The sequence below is a fragment of the Vespula pensylvanica genome, chromosome 8 (genome assembly GCF_014466175.1).
Source record: "Vespula pensylvanica isolate Volc-1 chromosome 8, ASM1446617v1, whole genome shotgun sequence".
In the NCBI taxonomy this organism is placed as follows: domain Eukaryota; kingdom Metazoa; phylum Arthropoda; class Insecta; order Hymenoptera; family Vespidae; genus Vespula; species Vespula pensylvanica.
The window spans coordinates 4,839,565-4,863,776 of NC_057692.1; the positions used below are offsets into that span (position 1 = coordinate 4,839,565).

The 24,212-nt window shown below is 34.4% G+C and overlaps 4 protein-coding genes across 11 annotated transcripts; 2 read left to right on the forward strand and 2 right to left on the reverse strand.

Annotated features, from left to right (window-relative positions):
- The first annotated feature begins 68 nt into the window (after positions 1-68).
- LOC122631055 lies at positions 69-19,326 on the forward strand. 8 transcript variants are annotated; one of them, XM_043816264.1, is made up of 8 exons: positions 69-150; positions 3,489-3,648; positions 3,843-4,256; positions 11,758-11,972; positions 14,404-14,565; positions 15,477-15,714; positions 16,159-16,452; positions 16,608-19,326. In XM_043816264.1, exons 3-8 carry the CDS (start codon positions 4,157-4,159, stop codon positions 16,820-16,822), a joined length of 1,224 nt encoding a protein of 407 aa, XP_043672199.1. In that variant the 5' UTR covers positions 69-150; positions 3,489-3,648; positions 3,843-4,156; the 3' UTR covers positions 16,823-19,326. The 8 variants fall into 8 exon arrangements, with proteins under 8 accessions (XP_043672199.1, XP_043672201.1, XP_043672200.1 ...); XM_043816266.1 differs by having other exon boundaries at positions 77-150; positions 11,445-11,972; XM_043816265.1 differs by having other exon boundaries at positions 96-146.
- On the reverse strand, positions 19,129-20,112 carry LOC122631062 (cytochrome c oxidase assembly factor 5). The gene is made up of 3 exons (XM_043816278.1): positions 19,971-20,112; positions 19,748-19,849; positions 19,129-19,615 (listed from the first exon to the last, which is right to left on the reverse strand). The coding sequence occupies exons 1-3, from the start codon at positions 20,073-20,075 to the stop codon at positions 19,574-19,576; spliced, it is 249 nt and encodes an 82-aa protein (XP_043672213.1). The 5' UTR covers positions 20,076-20,112; the 3' UTR covers positions 19,129-19,573.
- A 143-nt stretch (positions 20,113-20,255) lies between these two features.
- On the forward strand, positions 20,256-21,347 carry LOC122631060 (lysM and putative peptidoglycan-binding domain-containing protein 3). Its single transcript, XM_043816275.1, has 3 exons — positions 20,256-20,398; positions 20,523-20,735; positions 20,807-21,347. Exons 2-3 carry the CDS (start codon positions 20,529-20,531, stop codon positions 21,320-21,322), a joined length of 723 nt encoding a protein of 240 aa, XP_043672210.1. The 5' UTR covers positions 20,256-20,398; positions 20,523-20,528; the 3' UTR covers positions 21,323-21,347.
- An 877-nt stretch (positions 21,348-22,224) lies between these two features.
- Positions 22,225-23,789, reverse strand: LOC122631061 (40S ribosomal protein S11). The gene is made up of 5 exons (XM_043816277.1): positions 23,633-23,789; positions 23,218-23,343; positions 22,924-23,129; positions 22,569-22,719; positions 22,225-22,363 (listed from the first exon to the last, which is right to left on the reverse strand). The coding sequence occupies exons 1-4, from the start codon at positions 23,642-23,644 to the stop codon at positions 22,596-22,598; spliced, it is 468 nt and encodes a 155-aa protein (XP_043672212.1). The 5' UTR covers positions 23,645-23,789; the 3' UTR covers positions 22,225-22,363; positions 22,569-22,595.
- Between the last annotated feature and the right edge of the window lie 423 nt (positions 23,790-24,212).

The window sequence follows — 24,212 nt, forward strand, 5'->3', positions numbered from 1 at the left end:
CTCTCTCTCTCTCTCTCTCTCTCTCTCTCTCTCTCTCTCTCTCTCTTCGAATTTCTCCTCGCACAGTGGTCCAGTACAGCGTCGAACCGTGCACCGAACGGTCGCTCTCTCCACGTTATCCTCACCGAGTGGACGAGCACGTTGATGTATGTACGTACGGCGGCGAAATTCTGAATTTCCTTTTCGTGCCTTGCCTTACGCCTTCTCGACGATCGAACGAAACCAACGATATATATATATATATATATATATACATACATACACATACACACACATATATATAATATATACATATACTATAATATAAAATAAACGTGCGCATTAGGAAAAGTGCCTCGTGACTCGGACTAACATAAGCTCTTATGGGGGGATACTAGAAGAGTTAAAAAATAAAAAAAATATATATATAAAAACCAAAAAAAAAAGAAAACAAAAATACGCGGACGGAAGAAAATACGAGGATACTATTTCTTTTCCATTTTTTTTTTCTGTCTGTCTCTCTCACTCTCTCTCCTTTTTCTCTCTCTCTCTTTTTCTTTTTTTATCTATCTATCTGTCTGTCTCTATCTATCTATCTATCTATCTATCTATCTATCTATCTATCTATCTATCTATCTATCTATCTATCTATCTATCTATCTCCCGAGATCCAATTTTTCCGTCCACGTGTGTGCCGAACGCGCGAGAGTACCGATCGAAAAGTTTTTCTTTTCTTGCCTTTTCTTTTTCTTTTTCTTTTTTTTCCCTCTTCTTTTTTTCCTTCCACTTCTTCTTCTACTTTTTCCTTCTTCTTGTTTCTTCCTTTTTTCTTCTTTCTTTCTTTTTTTTCCTTTCTTCTCTTTCTTTACCTTTTGCCCGCCGCGAAATCGATTCGGTGCGAACGAAGTATACAGGGTGTTTCGTAGAATTTTAATCGTTCCGCCACGTTGCTCTCAATTTTTTCCTCCATTGTAACGATGAAAAAAAAAGTTCGTTAACGTTGGTTTAAAACTTTTCTTTTTCTATTTTTTCCTTTCAGTCAAAATGATAAAACGATTTTTGTTTTCAGCCTTTTCGTTTCCCTATAATCGTGTATTTTTTACAGGGAAAATATCGAATAGTTATCATATAGCTCGTCGTTCACGAACGATTCGATCTATAACGAATAATCTTTGTTCTTTCTTTTTCTTCTTTTTTTTCTTTCTTTCTTTCGATGTCCACGTGGTGCGTAAGTTCCTTCTACGTTGTAATGTTCAGAATCGAGTGACAGCAAACGTGATAACAATGTTCATTAAATGTTTCATTCAGTTTACCAGAAGACTAACAGGTAGCGAATGCTAATAAGATGTTAATTTAAATGCCATCGAATCGAGATGAAACGTTCTCATTCGTAGCAAATATTATTTACACAACGGGAGTGTTCATTGTGGTTAGAAAAATTATCTTTTAATAGATGCACAAACTCATCTTTTATTTATCTGTTATTTAAAGTAATATACTTAATAACGAACGGCACAAAGGAAGTTGGTTCCAAGAACTTATACATATAAGAAATTAAAGAAACGAATTCGATGACTATTTAAATACTACATATATGTATACATATACATTCTTATCATTGATTATTTTTATTGATCTAGTCACTTTTAAAAGAGACAAAAAATATTTTATTTAATTTTTCTTTCTTTTCTTTTGATATTTATTAACACTCGCTTTTTATTCGACATCATGTATTTTAACGTTTACGTTATTTATTTTCTTTATTGCATTATCTTTCTTTTCCTTCTGGCTTTTTTTTTTCTTTTTTTTTTTCTTTCATATTACAATGCTATAAATGGATTCATAAATTTGGACACTCTAAACTTTTAATATATCCACTTACGAGCAAGTATTAAAAGGGTGTTCGAAAATCGAGCCAAGAAAATATCAATTTGACGAACGATGAAGCCATTTTCAGCGGATTTATTCGGTTCTCGAATCATTCGGTAAACAGCTGTTGGCTCGGGTCCTCTCCTTTTACGGTTTGTGTTTCGAAGCATAGAAAAGGTCGGTGATTCTATCGGAGTACGTTTACACGAACTGACAGAGAGTCGACGATCTCTCGTTGGATGTCAGAAGATTTCGTTGATATCTCGGTATCGATAATGCATGCTACACTGAAGAATACTTGGGTTATAAAAGCCACTCGATTCTGCCGAAACTCTCCTACATCATCGTGTCGCATCCCTCGTGTATAGAAAACATATATGCATATATGTATATATACGTATATGGGTATATACAAACTCGAGATACCGATAAAATTATTCGAGGTAACTAACAAGTTTTAATTCATTATATTTGAAAATTAATCATCTCTCCAATTCGTATTCTTTTTACATATACACAAACAACTTCACAATTTTATTATCTTTGATGAAAATGAAAATAAAATTAAATAAATAAAAAAAGAAAAATCGAACGAGTATATTAAAACTTTGTTAAATTTTTCTTTTTCTTTTTCTTTTTTTTTGTAACAAATTCTATCAGTTAAAACTTTCACTACCATTACGTAGATTAATCGCATGTGACTTAACACACTTTGCTGACCAGTCTACTTCTTCTCCTTGCTATTCGCGCCATTTTTTTTTTTTTACATACATATATTTTTTTTATTAAACTATTCAATCAGTATCTCTAAATCAACTTGACGTGTAATACTTTTTTACAGAACTCGTTCTATATCATTACACACACGCGCACACACACACACACCCAGATAAACGCTATGCAATAACTACAGTATGACATAATCCTAAATCCTAATCGCGAAAGATTTATTAAATATATGTATACGTTTAGATATCGTTTCAAACCGTATTACTAAATAAATAAAATTTTCATTTTTCATTTAAATTACAAAAATATGTATTACCGTTCGCGTTTAATGATAATCTTTTAATGAGATTCGGAATAGCGTCGATCAGAAAGATCGAAGATAAGAAGTACGGAAGGTAATGTCAACAAATTTCGAGAAAAACAAGAAAGAAAAAAGATATAAGAAAATTTCGAACGACCACTTTCCAATTCGTCCCCTGGCTCACATGTTCGACCTCCTTCTTCGTATTTTGAAGGAAAAATCTTCCTTCGCTGAGAGAAAGAAAAGTAGAAGAACATAGACACGGACAGAGGGATGATCTTCCTTAGTTTTTCTCAAATAGAAAGGGAAAAGAAAGAAAGAAAGAAAGAAAGAAAGGAAGGAAAGAAGAAAGAAAGAAAGATAGAAAGATAGAAAGAAACGGTCGATGACACGAACGAAGGAACGCGGGAGAATCGTTCCATTTTCCACGAACAATATCTTCCTTCTTTTTTTTCTCGAAATAGAAAAGCAATAGAAAGAGAGTGAATATATATATATATATATATATATATATATATATATGTTCGTATGGATGTATATATGCGTGTGGATGTGTATATATTCAAAAATTTTCCCGCCTATTTTCTTTTTTCTTTTTCTATTCTCCCAGTGACTCGTTGAAACAACAAAACTTGGAAGAACGTCGAGAAGGATAGAGTTATTTTCGTTGTAATTAAGTGAGAACGAGAACCTCTCGTAGAGGTCTTAAGTAGAAGAACAAGAAGAAGAAGAAGAAGAAGAAGAAGAACAAGAATCTAACAGAGTCAGTTGTACGTGTATATGTTTGTATGCATGTATGCATGTATGCATGTTGTATATGCGTATGTGTATGTGTGTGTGTGTGTGTGTCGAGATAGAGATAGAGAGAGAGAGTGAGAGAGAGTGAATGAGAGAGAGAGAGAGAGAGAGAGAGAGAGAGAGAGAGAGAGAGAGAAGGAAGATCGTCTAATTGGCACACCGACAGTCGGCAGTACGTTAATTGGTTAATTCGTGGTCGAGCGTGTCCGATAACCGATGTCTCGCTCTGAGGAGGATCATCGAAGGATGTCGTTCGTCCTTAACTTGGCCGATTTGAGATAACTCGAAAGGATCGACTTGGATCGATCGATCGTTCAACAAGGAAAAAAGAAGAAAAAGAAGAAGAAGAAGAGAAAGAGGAAGTGGAAGTGGAAGTGGAAGAGAAAGAAGAAGAAGAAGAAAAAGAAAAAGGTCAATCTCGAATCTTCAACGATAATCCGCACGACGATCTTACTTTTCTATGACAAGTTTCTGCAGTACATGACCAAGTTCGCAGCGATGACTAGCGGACAAAGAAACAGATCTGTTGTACATCCGGAACAACGATACGGTTACATGCCGTGCCCTTTGTACGACACAGGTGAGAGAATAATTATTAAAAATTCTTCAAAAATTGTCCTTGTTTTCAATGCCTTTTGCTTCTTTTATTTTTCATTTTTCCTTCTTTTTTTTTTTTTTTTTTATGTCTCTTAGTCGCCTCGCACGTTTCGTTTCTTTGACATACCCGAGACTCGATCTAATATCTAAGCAAGTAATTTTATCTATCTACTTAGATATTTGGCAATTAGTTAATGAAGATTATGTTTTTTTTTTTTCTTTTTCTTGTTGGAATTGAACGTATTCCTTAAGAGATTGTTTCAATTAATTTAAAATGATTTTCTTCTTTAGCCGATAAGTGACGTAAACCGAAAGAGCATTTTTCATTTTCTTGGAATGTTTCGAATTCACTAATATAATGCAATAAGATCGATCTATTATTCGTAGTAGTATTCCAATAACATTGTTACCTATTAATATTATTCTAACACGTTGATCTAGTATTAGCATATTTAAATATACAGATGGATTATTTGTTGAGAATTTTCTTATTAGCATTCACGACGGATTACTTGGCAGATTGATGATACTTGAACGCATCGTTACCAATATCGATATCGATGCATTCAGATTAAAATTTTATCTATCTATTTATCCATTCATCTATCTATCTATCTATCTATCACGATTCTTGAGTGAAAGGATACGAACGTCTATGATTAAACTGCGTAGAACAAACAAGTTTTTCGTAATGCTCATATGGTTCACGTGTTGCACATAAATTGATTAGAACGTCACGTTTCTATGTAACGTATTACTGAGAATATATTATTGAAATCGATTAGTAAGATTTTAATATCACGATTTGATTTAATTATTTATTAAATTCTATCGTAGAAATCTCGAACCGATGTTGTCATTAATTTATATTCATTTACATTTGGTAATTATTTAGACATTTCTTTCTTTATTCCATTCTTTTATCGCCTCTATAATCTCCATCACGTGCTACCTTGAAATATACTCTACCGTTGTATTTTTTCTTTTTTTATATAAGATCAAAGAGATTCTAGTACAATCGAGATTGGTAGTACAGTCGAAAATAATAATTTAGTTCGATCGAATTCATTTTTATGTTTTAATTTCGATCGTGTTATGAAACAAGTGGAAAAGATAGTCAGTCATACAATTATTGATTCGTACTACTTGAATTCTCGAGTAACATATATATAAATATATATATGTATATACACATGTATAAATGTAATAGTGGAGTATAAAAAATCGATAGTTCTTACTAGCAGGAAGAGTAATGGTCAATGCTGACCTTTAAGTAAACATAGAGAGCACGTTCATTTCGTATCGAGGAAATAGGTAAAATTGACAGAAAAAGAACGACAGAAACGGAGAGAGAGAGACAGAGAGAAATAAAAAAAATTAAAGCAAATTTGAATGTTTCATAACAGCGATATCTAAATGCGTGTTGGACGATGTTGATTAAACTAAAATAGAAATGTAATTAAAATGATGGAACGTAGTCCGGATAAATTCTTTAGAAGGTCAATTGTAAGGAGTGACATATTCTTGTTTCGAATTCTAATTCGTTCGAATTGGAATTTTTCTTTTTATTCCATCAACCTCGATATAATGGATACGCTAAATTTACGTTTCATTATGTAAATTCTCTCTCATAAACTTTTTTTCGGAGCTTATTAAACAAGATCTATATAATGTTTTTCATATCGTAGCAGAAGGAAATTTTTTCACAACGATATTCTAAATCTTTTTAACTATTATTAAATAGAAATAAAGAAAATAAATCTCAGTATGTAGCTAATGAGGATTCAAAAGTGCTTACATAAAAGTATGAATTATCAGTTAAACAGTTATATGATATTCTTTCGCAAGAATATTATTTTTATTTCTATTTATAGAGAACATCTTATCAAAGTTTAATGAGAAAAATTTAAGACATTCTATATGTCTTATTCAATGTATAGAAATATATATATATATATATATATATATATATATATATACACATGTAAACATATGAGTATTTTATAAACGAAAATAAATCGAAACTGATTTTCTTTCCAAATACGAGATAAATTAAAGATATGTATACGCGTATTACAACCTATCTCTGATAATTACAATATATATATGTATATACACATATATACTGACGAATGACTATGTATAGTAAAATGCCGCGCCCTACGAACGCGATGAATGCAGATAGCGTGAGCGTATGTACAATATATATCATATAACATGTGCGCGGCAAGAAATCGATGAGCACTTGAACTTCATCAAACTTTAACGACGCCATTTACATTACCTGTTATATTGTTCGCATCATATAATAATTATATATATGTATATGTATATATATATATATATATATACAATTTTTACTTTTGCTTGATAACGTGTTTTAGTTTTTTTTCTTCTTTTATATATATATATATATATATTATATATAAAATCTATATACAAGCACAGAATATAAAATATTAAATCCGCGATTATGCTCGTTTAAAAGCCTTTTTTTTTTTCTTTTTCTATTCTTTTTTTTCTGTTTTTTTTTTTTTTTTAAGATATTTTATACTCATTAATCCTGAATAATTAATACCAAGATCACTTAACGTTTACTTGGAATCATTTAATTTTAATCTTCCATTAAAGCGCAAAGGAATGAACAAATCGAAAATGATCTCCCAATGATTTCTTTCGTGACATTGACAGTTCATCAAACACACGGATATATATGTTGAAAGATACGTCTGTCTTTTAGTATCCTCAAAAAAGTAGCTATTAATATCTCGATAACTATAGTTCATAAGCTGCTTGCCAAGATTAAGTTCTCAGGGTGAACAGTCCCATAAAGTACATTCGAACTGTTAAAACGTAAGTTTCACGCGTGTCGTTTGACGAACATTTTCTCTGCGTTCTTTTTCCTTCTCGAATCGTTTCACGAGAGTTTCGTGAACAATTCGATCTGCTTGATTGCAAAGTGCATGTACGTAGTACGTTCTCTCAAGTGTTTGTATTGTGCGAAAAACGAATAAAGTAATACAAATAAAAGGACAAGAAGAAAAAGAAAAACAGCAGGTAAATATGAAACCTGAACAAAAAATCAAAAAAAGAAAAAGAAAGATACAGAAAACGAACGAAAAAGCTTTTATGTTCAAACAAATTTTTGTGTTTCGACACACACGAAAAAAAAAAAAAAACATAGAAAAAAAAAAGCAACAAAATTTCGATTCTCTGTTAACAGTTCTGGAATTTTCTACGGGAAGAGAATAAAAAAGAAAAAAAAAATATGTGTGTTCCCTTTTTAAGAACTGTCCATTTATTTTTGGAAACGAACGTAAAAGCAATGCGATAGTCTCATATTTCACGTAACTTTGATGATATAGGAAAAAAAAAAAAAGAGACGAAAAGCTAGAGCGTGAGAGAAAGAGAGGCAAAGCGATCGTAGATAAATCTAAGAGACATCCAATTCAATATCCAAAATGTAAACTGGCCGATGTATGTTTCTCGTTTGAATTCGAAGAGTTTGCCAACTCTTAGTAGCAAAGCCATAAATTCTTCCAAGTAGTAGTACAATCGTGACGAGAGAAAGAATGGCCGATTTTTTGTCCACGTATCTCCTTCTACCTCCCTTTTCCTCACCCTCACCTCTCTCTCTCTCTCTCTTTCTCTAACTCTCTTTCTCTCTCTGTCTCTCCTTCTCTCTTTTTCTGTCTACCTTTCCGTCGTCAATGTTTTGCGAAGCGTAAACTTCAAGTAAAAACGTTTTCCTCCGTTCAAGAGAGTGCCAAAATTCGTGCGTCAGGAGTGACTTTTGGCAAGCTACTAGAGGACAGAGACGGGCCTCCGATCTTGATCTCGAACACAGAAAAAGATAGAGGAATCGTTTCGTTTAATTTATCTATTCTTTTTTTCCTTTTTTTTTTTTTTCATTCTTTCTTTCTTTTTTTTTTTTTGTCTTTTCATCATCGTCTAAGATAAAACGCCAAAGAATTTTTTCAAGAACAGCTCTGGAATGTTAGAACTGTTCGATTAGCATTGCGACTGTCATTGGAGAAAGATTGTACGATTTCTTTTTTCTTCTTTTGCAAAGAATCCTATCATTAATACGTCGACGAGACGTTAATTCATAATAATACGCGAAAGATCGTAATAACTTTTCGTATCGTTTTTTAACACGCATACTTTGTTTGTAAAAAAAAAAATTAGAAGAAAATATAGAGTTGTTTGCGATTATCGTACGCACTTGTTTAGGTAAAATAAAAAGATTTGTAATATCGATAAAATTATGGATAGTTATAATCGCCTTGTTACATCGATCGATAAAAACGAGGTATGTCGAAATGATCGAAGAAAATAAAGAAATAAAGAAATAAATGAAAAAAAAAAGAAATAATAACAAAATAAAATAATCTAGAAGAAAACCAAGTATTCCGAACATTAAAACGTGGATTAAGAAATTCTCAAACATATTACGACGTTTCGTATTAAAAGACCACCTATAGAGACCCACTTTTCTACAGCCCTGGTTAAGCTTTGCGACGCCTCACGTACGTTCTGGCAGTGAGGGGGTGCCACTCGTGCGGAATAGCGTGATCCTAGAATCGCTCTCTTCCTCCCTCCCGCCCTCTTTTATTTTCACTTGATCATCCATCAAGTTCTTTCTATTTCTTCCTATTCCTAGTTCTGGAGTATTCGCAGTATTCGTTCATTTACGAGCTAGCTACGAAAAGAAAACTTCAGGGCCGTAATCGGTTTTCTTCGATCGCGGGATCGAAGAAAGAGGAAGAGAATTTATCACCGGTTTCTTTTCTTTGTCTTTTCTTTTTTTCTTCTGCTTTGTTCCTCGTTCACTGGATAACAACAAAGTGACCTTCTACGGAAGCCCAGGAAGAAACCTTGACGATCTACCTAGAGCGAGACCAACTGGTGCATCACGTAACTCGTGAATATTTCAATATAATATCGATCTACCGGTGTGTCGAACACGTGCTACGTGAGTGTCAGTATATCTCTAAAGAAATAAAAACAGAGCAGTCTGTGTTCTTTTTTCAATCTGTGGTGTACGTACATACGTCATGGAATGAGAACGTTTTTTTTGCCCCCTGCCTTTTTTTTTTCATTTCTTCTTTCTTTTTTCCCCTCTTTTTCCCTGGTGTATCCCTGTCGTGTATATTACTCCACTTGTCTTTTCCTGTACGCGTAGCTAAAAGCTATATCTCTGACGTCCTATCATAAAACGTGGCCGAGTGTACTAGTGTCTTACATGTCAGGAATAACTTGAAAACAAAACAAACAAGCAAAAACAAACAAACAAACAAACAAACAAACACGAGATAAACAAGGACATCAAGATGTAATCCTAATTAACGACCGAAAACATACATTAATAACGTGTCTCTTTATGTATGGTTCCATGTGCTTATTACTCACAACAGATCTTGCCTTTCGCCGCTTTTTAAACTTTTTATCGACGATCGTCACCCTTTGCCAAGACACTTTTCGCGCAGTCCAAGAGAGAGATAGAGAGGGGAGGAGAGAAAGAGGGAGAGGGAGAGAGAGATAGAGAAATAGAGAGACAGATAGACAGACAGAGAGAGAGAGAGAGAGAGAGAGAGAGAGAGAAAAAGCAAGAGAGAAAAAAACAAAAAAGTTGGACAACGCATGGAAACGATAGGAACATCTCAGCCCTCACCCTACCAATTGTCAGGATATTCAAGAGTTGGTCATTGATTAATTCAAAAGTCGGAGGAAAACTATGCGGTGGTCCGAGTTATAGTGGTAATAGTAGTAGTGATAATAGCCGTACTAGTAGTAGTAATAATAGTGGCAGTGCTAGTAGTAGTTTCCTGGACGTTCGATTTATAATCCGGAATGAGATTCAGCGAGTGTACGTGACACCTTCGTTCGAAGAAAAACAGGTACAGAAGGAATTTGCGATTCGATCTAGGTAATCGCAATGACCTAGATGCCAATTTATCTATGTTACGTACTGATCATAGAACCTGGACTGGATTGATCTTCCGTCCTTGAGAAAATATTCCTGCTGTTCTAAATTTAAGCGATTAAAGATGGAAAAAGTAAGTGAAAGATCGTACAACTTTCCTCGGCCATTTTCTCGTTTGTGTCTATTTCAAACGATTCGAGTTCTTTTTTTTCTTACGGATCGTTAATTAGCGAATTAGCGTTAACGCGCGTCGAGATGATAGAAGCGTGGGAGAATAACGAGATCAAACGATTAGCCAACGGGTTGATAAAGAGTCCTCCGTTAAAGCCAAATGATTCAGAAACTAGATGGTCGAGGTGGGCGAAACGTTTTCGCCCGAGTGAACATAGCATAACCGTTTTGAATTTGGCTCGTTGAAGGAAAGAAGGAAGGGCGAAGAAGAAGAAGAAGAGGAGGAGGAGGAGGAGGAGAGGTTACGTTCGATCTGGCAGTATCGAGTCGACAGTCTAATCGTACGCGAACTGACTAGGTTTCTAGTTCTTCTTTCTCACCGTTCACTCACCGAGGTCAAGGTTCAATAGAGGCGAAAAGTATACGGTCGATGAACGCGTAAATAGTTTGGATAGTTTGTACCTGTTCGACTATACGGCATCTTTCTCTTTCTCTGTATCTCTCTCTCTCTCTCTATCCCGTCTCGCACCCTCCCCTCCTCATTCCATCTCTTACGTTGCATAGATCAAAACTTAAGTTCAAAGTAAACCGAAATAGTTGGAAAAACCGTAGGGAAGGCGGAGTTCTAAATAAGTAAACTATCGCCAATAGGGAAATTTCTCTCCGAGCATAAAATATGAGGGATGATTATTCCAAGATCTTTGCATAGTACGATATCGATAAAGAATGAGGGAGTCAACGGGGATTAACGGTGCGCGATGGCTCGCGCATCAAACACGTTCTATTATGTATATACATTACACACACGGGACGAATGAAATAATTTGGTAAAGGCATCGTCGTGTGTCAAACTGCACTATCGAAAGGAAAATTCTAAAAAATAAAAAAAGAAAAGAAAAAAGAAAGAAAACAACACCAACAACAACAAACGAGAACAACGAGTTCAAGTATCGTCATCGTCATTGCTTTTGCGTTGCTTTCTACCAAGTTTACATGTCATCGATTATCTAACCGATCTAGCCGACGAGGAAAAAATTTTGATCAGCATCAATCATGAATCTTATGTTCCGCAAGAACTTCGGCGTGGAGAAGGGTGCCGGTGGTGGTTTAACGGGAGCCGGAGGTGGTGTAGGAGGAGGATTGGGCGAGAGTAAACTCGGCGGGACGTACGGAGGAAGCGTTGGTGGAGGAGGAGGAGGAGTTTATGGTGGAACGTGCTTGGGTCTTGGGAATCGTTACGGTATAACAAGAGTTCCTGGTCAATCTGTGGTACCAGGACGTGGACCGATAAGACGTAGCAGGGAATTTGGCTATTTTCCGTCGATGGGCGATCACGAGCATCAGAGTTTCGGATATCGAACTCATCTCTTCCTATCGCCGCCCACAGGTGGACCGCTCGGTGCACCACCCGATTCCGATGCCGGCGAACGACTGGGGCCGTCGCCCCGCCGTAACTCTGGGCCGCATGTTATCAAGTGGGGAGGTGGTGGGGCTAACTCCGGTACAGCGCAAGGCCCAGCCTCGGCCAATCAGACCAAGAGGAAACAGAATCAGCAATCCAAGGAGCCGTCCGAGCCGCCAACGCCGACTGCCTCTAGACAGGTATCACGCTTTATTACATCGATTTCGAGTCTTTCAATTTTAACAGGCAAATATATCCTTACCGATTCGCTTAAACCCCCTTTACGATCGAATAGCCAGCAAACGTCTACTTTAATCCTATCTCCTATACCTCTATATTTCTCAAATTCCATCCGCGTGTACCTGCTATGTGTATTTTTATCGAACAGACTCGTTACATAATCTCTACAATTTTCCATCCCATCTTAACGTTTACTTCAATCGCGATACGCGATTAGGTGTCCGCTTAATTCACGTGTTCCAGTAGAACGAAAGTTTATACCACACGTAAAGACCCAATGAAAATGTATGAGATGTTTAAAGACTCGTTGTAACATCTCACGCGATATCTTCATAAAATTCGCAAAAACCCTCTAATGCCGACAAACTAATGCGTGACGATATTTCATAGCAAATCGCGGTTTCGTGCCGACCGTAGCGTTTCGGGTGTTAATGCACGCGTCATGCTAATTTTGAATATATTACCGCGTACATATACATACGTATATACATATATATATTTATTTAAAAACGTGCCATATAATTACGGCCAAGTTCGCAAACGCGTGCATTTAAAACCAATGAGACTTTAGAAATCGAATACTCGTTGTGCGTGACATTGTTACAATTCATACTACATGATTCATGACTGCACCACAATTATTATACCGCATTATGAATCACGAAAGGAGAGGGCTAAATTAGACAGACAAGAACAGAACGGTCGCGTTAACAATTCCATTAGGAAATTTTAAAGGTACCGATAACGAATATACACCAGCTCTAACTCGTACTAGAAAACATTTTTTGCATTCCGTATACCGGGTGTTACCTGAAATAAATCGAAATCGAAATTTCCGAATATATATATATATCGTTCGCCGAATTCACAAAAATTATCGTAATCGTATCGCGACGTACGATACGATAATAAACTTTGACGTTGAAATTTCCTTTAAAATTATTTTCACGATCAAAATGTTTCGATTATTTCATAGACTCCCTTTATAAAGGAATTCGTTAAAGACTTCCCGATCTTCGTTCTAAATTCTTATCTGACGTTGGGCGAAACGATCGGTTGGTTTCGTTTCGTTTCGTTTAGTTTAGTTTCGAAACAAATCACGTGAAACGGAACGTGGAAGGTGCATTACGACCCGTCGTCGATTTGAGAGGATAATTTTACAAGGACGAGAGAAGTTATAGAGAGGAAACGGCGAATACCTACGTGTACTGTGCAATGTAGCATAAAGTTACACCTACACAAAATCGAACGGCACGCAAAGTCCCTATCTTATTGCACGCCATAGTGAATCTTTGCGACGTACCATAAATTTCGAGAGGAGACTTCGTGTTATACCCTACAAAATCTTTCTCCCATTTTCTCCGATTATCTCCATACGTGTCATTTCAATTTGATTCTTTATCGTTCAACAAAGACGTTCAATATGTCTTAATAATTTTTCATTTTCCTATAATACTTATATGTGCGCGATTCAACAAATTAGAGCCAAGAAAGTATTCTACGAATATCAGTAATATCAACCTATTTCGTTCAATTGGTCAATGCCAATTAAATAATTTCTTTCTTACGAAATCGTAAAAAAGTCGTATGCATGTATATGTAAAAAATGAAGATAATTTATACGTAAAGTCGTGTGAGATAGAAAAAAAAATAATAATAATAATAACAGTAATAATAATAATACGGAATATCGATCGGGAATGGAGACATTTTAGTTCTACGAGCCAATCGATAATATACGAGTGTATGCGTGTAATGAGATCGACGATGACGAGAAATTCCTTTGGTCAGGATCACGCGCAAGAAAGAAAATAAAAATTATAAGTAGATATTCTAAATCGAAATTTACATAAATACGTATTACTTCTTCGCTAATTTTTTTTTTCCTATTCTTTTTTATTCATAGTACTATCAGAACAAATTATCTACGACAGATTTATTTTCTTTTTTTTAAACATTTTTCTCGACGTCGCGAACAGGTTCGGTAAAGAAAATTATGAATCTAGTTACTTTCTCACGATCGATATAAAACTCGAATACCAGGATCGATCCCGTAGATAGAGAGAAAGAGACGGAGAGAGAGCAAGAGACACATAGACACACACACATATATATATATATATACATATGTACAATTAGAACGTATATATACACACACAGTAGTTATTGACCAAATTTACACATAATAGTAACAATAGTAACAGAGTAGTAGTAATAGTAATAGCAGTAATAAAGATCTTTAAAACTTGTAACAATTTATTTCTTTTTTTTTCCTCCCGAAAAAAAATCAAACAGAGGAAAGCAAGTTGATCGCCACCTCGTTAAACAATTCTCGGTACGATTAATAAAATTTACGGAATCGATTGGAAACTCTTTCATCGATATTTCCAGGTGTCCTTTAGCGGCAACAGATCTTCCGGTGCCTATACACCCCTCGTTGTATCCGGTAATAGTCCACCACGTGGTGAACCGATCTCCCTGGCAACCTTGGATCGAGACTGCTTCATTATACCACTTGCGTCATTGGAAAGATTTTTACCAGCTGGCGTACCGGTAGGTTTACCCTTTCGAATGATCCAACTTTCAATATTGCAAATATTTCCGATTTTCAACAATAACAACAAACGACGACGACGACGACGACGACGACGAAAACAACAACAGGAAAGAAATTCTTGAAACAAGACGAACAACACGTTCGACGTTCGAACTTTATTACTTTGAGTTAACCCTTTGAACTTGGACATGCGAAAGTAAAACGAAGAAATAATTGTTGTTTCTCTCTTTCTCTCTTTATTTTGTTGTAGCGATACTAAACGAATAAATAAAAACGACTACTGAGAAATATGGCAAGGAAAACAAGCGCTTGTTTGTTTTTATCTCAGAACTGACGTAAAAGACGTAATACGTCACAAGTTTCTTTTTTAAGAAAATTCGTATCGTCCACTATTGTGACATACGTGTTGAAAGGGTTAAAGAAAAGAAATTCTCGTTTCAAGGTTGAAAGCTAGATCGTCTAAAATCAGAGTATGTAGGTACTTACTTGCACGTCCGAAACGAGCGAGTGTGCACCTGTTAAAACTGGAATGTTCAAGTTTGTAACAAGAGAGAGAGAGAGAGAGAGAGAGAGATAAATAGACAGACAAACAGACAGACAGTTAAAAACAGAGAGAGAGAGAGAGAGAGAGAGAGAGAGAGAGAGAAAGATGGATCCACGCGCACATCAACCTTGTACGTACGAACGTCTTAGACTTAAAAATAGACGAAACTAAGTACTCGTGGCGGTTCGTGCACAATAAAATTGAATCACTTCGGATTTTAACTAACAACGTAGGTACTTCTATTGCGTAAGAGGTTCCAATCAAAAATAACCCTGAAGGATATTATTTCCCATTTTCATTCTATTTAAATATCTTCACTATTTTGTTTAATAAATGTTCGATCATTCGTTTTGTTGATTAAAGAGCGCACCAATAGCGGACAAGAAAAGATCGGGCAGCCCACTGTCGATTCTCGAGGTCGAGGACCCAAAGCAATGTGTTCTTGTCCATTTCATGACACCGTTGGAACCCTTGGATCCATTGGTAGAGTCTCCTGTTTCACGGCCACTCGTACTGCAACGCGACACCGCCGCGGAACTTGTCGCTGAAATAGCCCCTTCCGCCTCCCAAAGTATTTTACTCACGAACATGGAAAAGAACGGTTAGTGGATTTAAAAACAATCTGCATGTACTTCTTTAGGTATGTATCCATTTTACAGTAGAATTTAACAAAAAATATTCGATCCCGTCTGACTGAATAAACGTAATAGTCTTTTTGACTGTAATCGTTTATTATATCTTATTCAATTTAATATATATATATATATATATAGCTGTCGAACTTGTAAAATATATATAACTTAGAAAAAGTCCTCTAAAAAAAAAAGAAAAAAGAAAAAGAAAAAATTTCTTCGCCTATGTTCGCAATATATTACTCATCCGCAATTAATAGAATCTACCGTTATAGCAAAACACTCTATGTATATATATATATACACACACACACACACCGATATACATAACCGATAAGATGAAAACGATCTAAGCAAGTTATCTTCCTGTATAGCCAGATTACATGAAAGTTTATTTTCTTTGACTATTACAGCGGATTTCCCGTTCATAACGTACTATCTAATAAATAAGCAGAACACGGATCCTCTAGATTTTTACAACGAGGTTCAATGCGCGGCCTTGAGGAAGTTCGATCCGCGTGACCTCAGATACGCGGCCAGCCATACTTTGGATCTGTTCAACGAAGTAGCGACGATAGCCAGACCACCGTTGGAACCACCCGGTGGGAGACCACCTATTCCGTCCACCGGCTACATAGTCTCGATCTTCAAAGTATTTGAGGGTGACGACGGTCTCAAGTTCGAGCAAAATTGGCTCTATTGGAGCGGTACTACAAATACGATGATTTTTTTCTTCTTTCTTTTTCGAATAATCGATCTGATCTGGATCGATTATCCGATCTCCCTCTTTTTTTTTTTTTTTTTGTTATTCCTTTTTTTTCTTAATCTCTATTTTTGTTTTGTAACAACTTATTGATTGCAGGTGCCCGAATGATGTACCGATATCTACCGAAATCGGTAGGCCTAAGGCGTATAACTCTTCATAAGTCGATGTCACAGGGTGACAAGATGTATCTACTGATCTGCGAATGTTCGCAACTGCAAGACAATCTATCCGCGGCGGCGATATTGCTGCCGGCATTGCGCGCTCGATTATGCGGATACATCGGCCTTTACAGGCCTTCCGTATGCTTCTGATTTCCTCAGAAATGCTCGACGTTGTATATCATACGCAGGGACGTAACTAGGTGAGCCAAAAAAAAATGATGGGTGCTGAATTATCGGGTTCGGCTCTGCGTATAAAACAAGAGCGATCGAATATTTGAATGAACTTGAATCTCTCTCTCTGTCTCTCTTTTTCTCTCTAATAGATCTTTATCAATTTTTTTCAAAAATATTACTGCGGTATTATCGAAGGTACGGAGCTATCTCTCGGTGATATCTGTATATACTAATAAGAATTGTACACAACAAGAGTGTACCATTCGGCATATCTACATTCTTTTAGAATGCTAACAATTCTTTTTCTTTTCACTAGAAACTTATCCGATTTTTCTAGTATCGTTCGAGATCGTACGAGAGAATGCAGAGACGAGGTTCGTAGTTTAAAAAATTTCTTATAAAGTATGGTCTTTATCGCTCCGTCGGGTAACTCGAAGGAAAGAGAGGGAAAATGGAACGTCGAAGAGATCTTTCGATGCGCTAAAAAAGAAAAAGAAAAAGAAAAAGAAAAAAGGAGGAAGAAAAAAGGAAAGAAAGGAAGGAAGAAAGAAAGCGTAGAAAATCAATACTTCGCACGTATTCGCTTCGGACGAAATTTGAGGTAAAAAAATAAAAAATGAAAAAAAAATTACTTAAAAAAAAAAAAAACAGAAAAGAAAAAGAAATCTCAATCTCTATCGTCTGCGCTCGCCTAGTTACGCCAACTGGCCATTTGTATTTTTCGATTTTATAACATGATCATAGAGCAATACCATAATCGGCTGATCCGTTCGTCGAACAAGCCGATTTATGTTGAACGCATATACGTATACATATAATTGACAATTATACGAGAAAATAAGAAAGAAAGGAAGAAAGAAAAGAAAAAGAAAGAGGAAAAAAAAAGGAAAAAAAAAAGAAAAAAGAAAAAAGAAAGAAAAACACTTTTATTACTACCGATTTAACACGCTAATATTAACATATCATACTCGATAAACTGTGATACTCGAACGAGCAACGGGATATATCACAATAACGATGGCATAGAGAATCTTCTTTTCGAATTTATCTTGGGAAAAAAAAAAGAGAAAAAAAGAAAGAAAAAAAAAAAGCGCTAGGAAACATGACACTAATAGACGTGCACTAGACATCACGTAGAAGCTCGAACGAAGTTTAGATAAATCGTGGGCATTTTTAGAAGAACGCCGATATTTAATTAATTAACATGAAATATTCGACTTTATACATTATTATCATTACGATCGAAATAATAAACGATACCAGAGAATCGCGGGACAATGATCGACAAAATGGCGGGTCGCAACTATCGATTGGTTCGACTATCGATGGTCGTAAACCCGCGCGAAATTTAAATTTTCCCCCCTCGTACTTCGAATCATAACACGCCTGTCTCTTATCGCTCAAGAAAAAGAAAATTAATAAATAAATAAATAAATAAATAAATAAATAAATAAACGAGGTGGGAAGCTTTTAAAGAGAACATTTTTTTAGGGGCGTACCTACTTACGTAGTCTTTTTAGACGAAATAAGAGTAGTCGTAAGTCGGCATTGTAGTACAAAAGGTTTAAAAAAAAAAAAAAAACGTATAGTCAATATACGCTTGTTGCATACTGACAATAGCTAGGACGAGTTGCGCAGGCGCGGTTCGTCACACTTTATCTTAGATTTTTATTAAAGCTCCGATTTAAGAGTAGGGGAGGAGGTAGGGTGGGGGTAATAATGATGATGATGATGATAATGACGATGATGATAACAATGATGATGATGATGATGATGATAACGATGATGATGATGATGATGATGATGATGATGATGATGATGATGATGATGGGGAAGAGGGGAGAAAAAGAAAAAAATAACCCACAAGAAATAAAAAAAGTGCGGAGAAAATAAGCGGAACAAGAACAAGCCCTTAACTTTTAAGGTTAACATTCGACTTTACTGTGATCACATGCGTCGTTTAGTCGTTCATCGATACGATTAACATACTCGAGGTCAAGATAATGCTCATACTCGATCATCGTGTCGATGAGTTATCGACAGTAAGAAGAAAAAAGAGAAATAAACGAGTAATTCGGGTTTCCTCGGCTGCACGATTTTGTTAAAAAAAAAAAAAGAAAAAAAAAGAAAAATAAAAAAAAAAGAAGACAAAGGGGTCACTCCTTGCTTCGAAAACGGAGCATCGCCACTTTTTCAGGGTTTCACATGCGCGATTTTACCGATAATCTACGAAACTTTCTTATATCTATCTATCTATCAATCAATCTCTTCTTTTGATTGTCATTCCTTTACCAAAAAAAAAAAAAAAAGAAAAGAAAAAAAACAGCCAACGTGGTACGATGCTTTAACGAGCGAAACGAGATCTTACAGCACGTCGATACTTATAAGATCAATGACGATAAAATTTATTATATATCATGTACAACGAATACGATGAGAAAGATGCTAACAATAAATTACTTCTAACATTATTCCCAAAATATGTTTCATTTTGTTTCATTTTCTTTCATATTTGTTCCTTATCACTTCAATCTAACGAATAATAAAATATCAAACTTTTTTAATTTTGATACTGATATCATACAATTCTTGTCTAATAAATAACATATATGTGTATTTGTATCTGTACACATATACAAAACTATATACAAGTAAAGTTATTATAACAAAATATAATCATACCGTACTTCACGTACTTAGATGAAAGTACTAAAAGTAAATGTTTACTTAATAACCCTTTATTCCTCGAAATCTTCTTCTTGCATCCAACTAAAAAGAAATATTCCATACTATGAATATATGAAAATATATGTATGTGTTATATATATATATATATATATATATATATATATATAATGCATGATTGTAACTAAACGAGGTTATTCGCAGTTATGAACTTACCATAGAATGCTTGCAATCAAATAATGTGTGCCACAAGGAATAACATTCTTGAGGCACACTTGGATCTCTGCTTTTAAGGCATTCTCTTGGCGTACGTCTATCCTAAAATATAAAAAAATTCGTACAGATCATCCAAAAGAAAGTTTAACAATTCAAACCTCTAAAATTTATTAAATAATAAAATCCTTTTGAAGGTTAGAAATATCGCATGCCGATTATTTACTTTTTTACAACAGTCCGTTCTAAGTAGACACATCTTTAATTGTGCACGAAGATGAGCACATCGAGTTTGATCTTTTAAAACCTCGCCGGTCTCCGGATAATCCATTATATTTACGAATTACGCGTTTTAACTTCGCTACACACCATGTACAGATCTTATTCGTTTAATAATACGTTCAAATGAAAATGTATATATGAAATAAAGATGGCGCCCGACTCGTTCTTTGCTTACAATGGTGATCTGTCATCCCTTACGACAGATCGTCCGTATTGTACATTGTATTTGGCAAAAAAAATATCAAGTATTCGCAATGATCTCTATCAAAAGAATAATACATTTTTGAATAACGCACGTACTGATCGTAAAATAATAATACATAAGTGTATATTCCCATATGAGTAATAGACGGACGATATTTTAAATTTGAGGTTAGTTTTGTAATATTCGATGAATAAGCAGTTTATCCATTTCGTTTTAGATAAAATTATAATTTCGAAATAACGTCTGAATCGTAGTTTTTATCTTTCAACGTGTCTTTATATCTTTATACAGACACAAATGGTATATCAGCGTGGGAATCAGAAGGAAGGCTCTCCGCATTATGTATTTCTTTATTCAGATGATGAAAATAGCGGAGATGAGGAAAATTTTCCCTTACAGCCACGCGCTAGTTCTACATCTTCCCCGCGTAAAGTGGAAGTGATCAACGTGATAGTCAAACCGGAGGATACGTTGCAAGCATTAGCACTCAGATACAGATGCACGGTAATATCAAATTTAAAGATCGATAGATGCAAGTATATTAATTCAATGTAATTAATAACTTGTGATTTTAGATATCAGAATTGAAAAGAATCAATAAGATTCACAAAGAGAATGAAATATATGCTCGAAGATCCATAAAAGTGCCAATTCAACCATTTTCTATTTTAACAGAAGGTTTGGATCAAACTTCCGACATAAGCGAGGAAAAATTAGATACTACTGTACAATCTGAATCAGGAACTATCGCAAGAGTGCAACCATTAATAAATTTAGTAAATGTTTCTGTTCCTATTGATCTTCCTAAAACAGAAATTAACAGTATTATACTTAATTCGGTATGTGAACCTTTAGCATCGTACAAATCAAATAATTTGCCAGAAACATCTTATACAGAATATGATCAATTACTTAATTCTACAGAAAGTGAGGTAATAGAATCACATTTCATGGACTCGTTTAAATGTTCTGGTGATGATTGCGGGTTATCATGGACTCAACTTTTAGGAGTTTCTCTGCTCCTAGGTTTTGCTGGTCCTATTATATACATACTGTATATAGCCGAATATTCTACTAAGACAAACCATTAAAGTAACATAGCATATAGAGATATATGAGAACAGCATAATATTTAATGTATCTTTGTGATAATAGAAATTCTTGGAATAACATGCAAATTGCATTGTTTTAAAGCAATTTACTGCACATACGATTTTACTGACGTTTATAGGATATAAATATAAATTTATATCGATCATCGGATCGATATCAAAATGAAAAATAACGAAAGTATGGCGCGTGCGAGTGTATTAGATTATAAATTTTAATTGATCATATGATAAGTTAATATTGTAGATATAAATCTAAGAACTGTCTAAATGTCAATTTGATTTGGATCATTATCGAATTTAGCTTGTAGAAAATCATAAAACAATGTTTTCTTACGAATCAATTTCGTGTGGAACAAGCATGTATAACTATACTATAGTTTGTGAATGCCCAGTGTTAGTTGTCTAAATCTGTTTCAAATACATGTGATTTAGAAATTAGAATCTCTATATAGTAAGTACTAAAAGAAGTGCCTTTATATGTCTTAATTGATAAAAGAATATACAATATTCACTTTTACTCAAAAATTTCTATTATATACGCTGCACTTTTTTATAACATATATATCGAATTAAATTCTATTTTAAAACTAAATTTAGTTCACAATTGTACTTTAATGATTTGTAATAATCCCTTTAAGAACAGCGATGTTTTCACAAAATTGTATACAAAAATTTAATTACTTATGACAATAAGTGTTTTTACTACACTATTTTATCGAAATCTATGATATTATAAAACAGTACTTTGATATGATAAACTTTTACATTAGAGTTAAGAAAAATATATTTTTAATATTCTATTTTATTTTCCTGTTTCCAAGTTCCTACTTCTCAATAACATTAAACTATTTGCATTACGAATTTTTCAAATACGATTAGAGTGTTTTCATAAAAACTTTTTTATTACTTTTTAAAGTTACACATCAAGGTGGTAATTAATATGTACCATAACCAATTCCAAAATTTGATATTTTGGACATATCTGCTTTTATAATTTGTTTTTTGTTGCATTCCATCACTCTGTAACACAAAAGGGAATTGATAGGTACATGTGTTTTTGTGAAATTAGATTTTAAACATTTCACAATGAAAATTCAGTTCTTATTTCAATATCTTTCATTCTATATTCAGAAGACCGTCGTAAATTTTATCATCATTTATATAATATTTTTTCTAAGTAACACAATATAAATGTATATTAGATGTAATACCAAGCAATACCAACCTATTTTAATCGAGTCGACGATGAAAATTAAAACTTTTTGAAGCTTTTCTTGGAACCAGTTCCTTTTGAGACTTTCAAAACGTTAAATCTTACCGTTTTACTCAATGGTCTGCATTCTCCAATGGTAACTACATCACCAATTTCTACATCTCTGCAAAGAAACGCGAAGAATATTCAAGAAACTTATATTTCATTAGCAATATTATGAATTAAATAAAACTTTTTCAGAATTCTAACATCATCAAAAATTTGTTAAGAAGACCGTCGAAGAAATATAATCATCATATGCAACGTCATATACGCTAGTTTATAAATATTTACATATCACTATAATTTCATAGAATTCTATACTAACCTGAAGCATGGACTGAGATGTACGCTCATATTACGGTGACGTTTCTCGAATCTGTTATATTTCCTGATATAATGAAGATAATCCCTACGAATTACGATAGTCCTTTGCATTTTCATCTTTTGCACAACACCGGTGAGAATGCGTCCTCTGATTGATACATTGCCAGTGAATGGACATTTTTTATCAATATATGTACCTTCAATGGCCTATAAATAAACGTAATTTTACGTTTAGTTAAAGCAAACAAAAAAAAAAAAAAAGAAGAAGAAGAAATAGAACAAAACGTGATCTCACCTCACGTGGAGTTTTAAAACCAAGACCAACATTGCGGCTATATCTCATAGGCTTCCTCCTCTTCGGTCCCAGACCTTTCTTACGATTAAGAAAGATCGTGGGCTGTTTTTGAAACGCACGTTCGCTCTATAAACACATATTAAACTCATATAAAAGTCTATCATTGAACGAAAAATAATTATATTGGAACTTTATTGGAAAAAAAAAATATATATATGTAACGCCTTAACCACGTGCAGCATCGATACCTTCGATTATAACCTACAGCGTTTGTCTTCTCACATATGTTACTTTTTTTTTTTAATTAACTTCTAATACAATCAATCGATTAACGAAAATCGTAAATTTTATTTTATTAAGCTTTTGATACGAAAGATATTATGTTTATTTTGTATACTAATATCAGCGTACGTACCTGATCAGCCATCTTGCCTTGTCGAAAGACCGATCCGAAGCGGAAGAGTGATGACGTCACTTCGGTATACCATTGGTTCAGTTCTACCAACTTAACTTTCTTACAACGCCCTCTACGTTCAATATTAATTTCGTTTCTTTTGAATGAAATACCTTTTAACTTGTATTTATATTTATCTATCAAATACGATTGAAATAATTTTGAAAAAATAATTGGACGAAAAAAATGAAAGATTTTTGTATTTTTTTCTTTTATGTACAATTTCACGCTTCAGAAACGTGAGATTAGATGTGGAGGATGATAGTTGGTAGACCTGCTTAATAATACTAAGTACTTTCTCTAGTTCAATTTAAAAATGTAAGCAGCTAATCGCGAATACAAAATAATATCCGAATGCATCCATATATTAATCTCAATTCAACGATTTTTCTTAAATAGAAATTCGTAAAGGAATGATATTATACGAACGTCGAGTACAAACGTATGCAGATCCGAAGTTAAACGTTTAGTGTTGCGGTCGCATAGTTTTCTGCGGTTTACCGTTCGGAATCGTTCTTAACCTTTACGACACTTTGATATG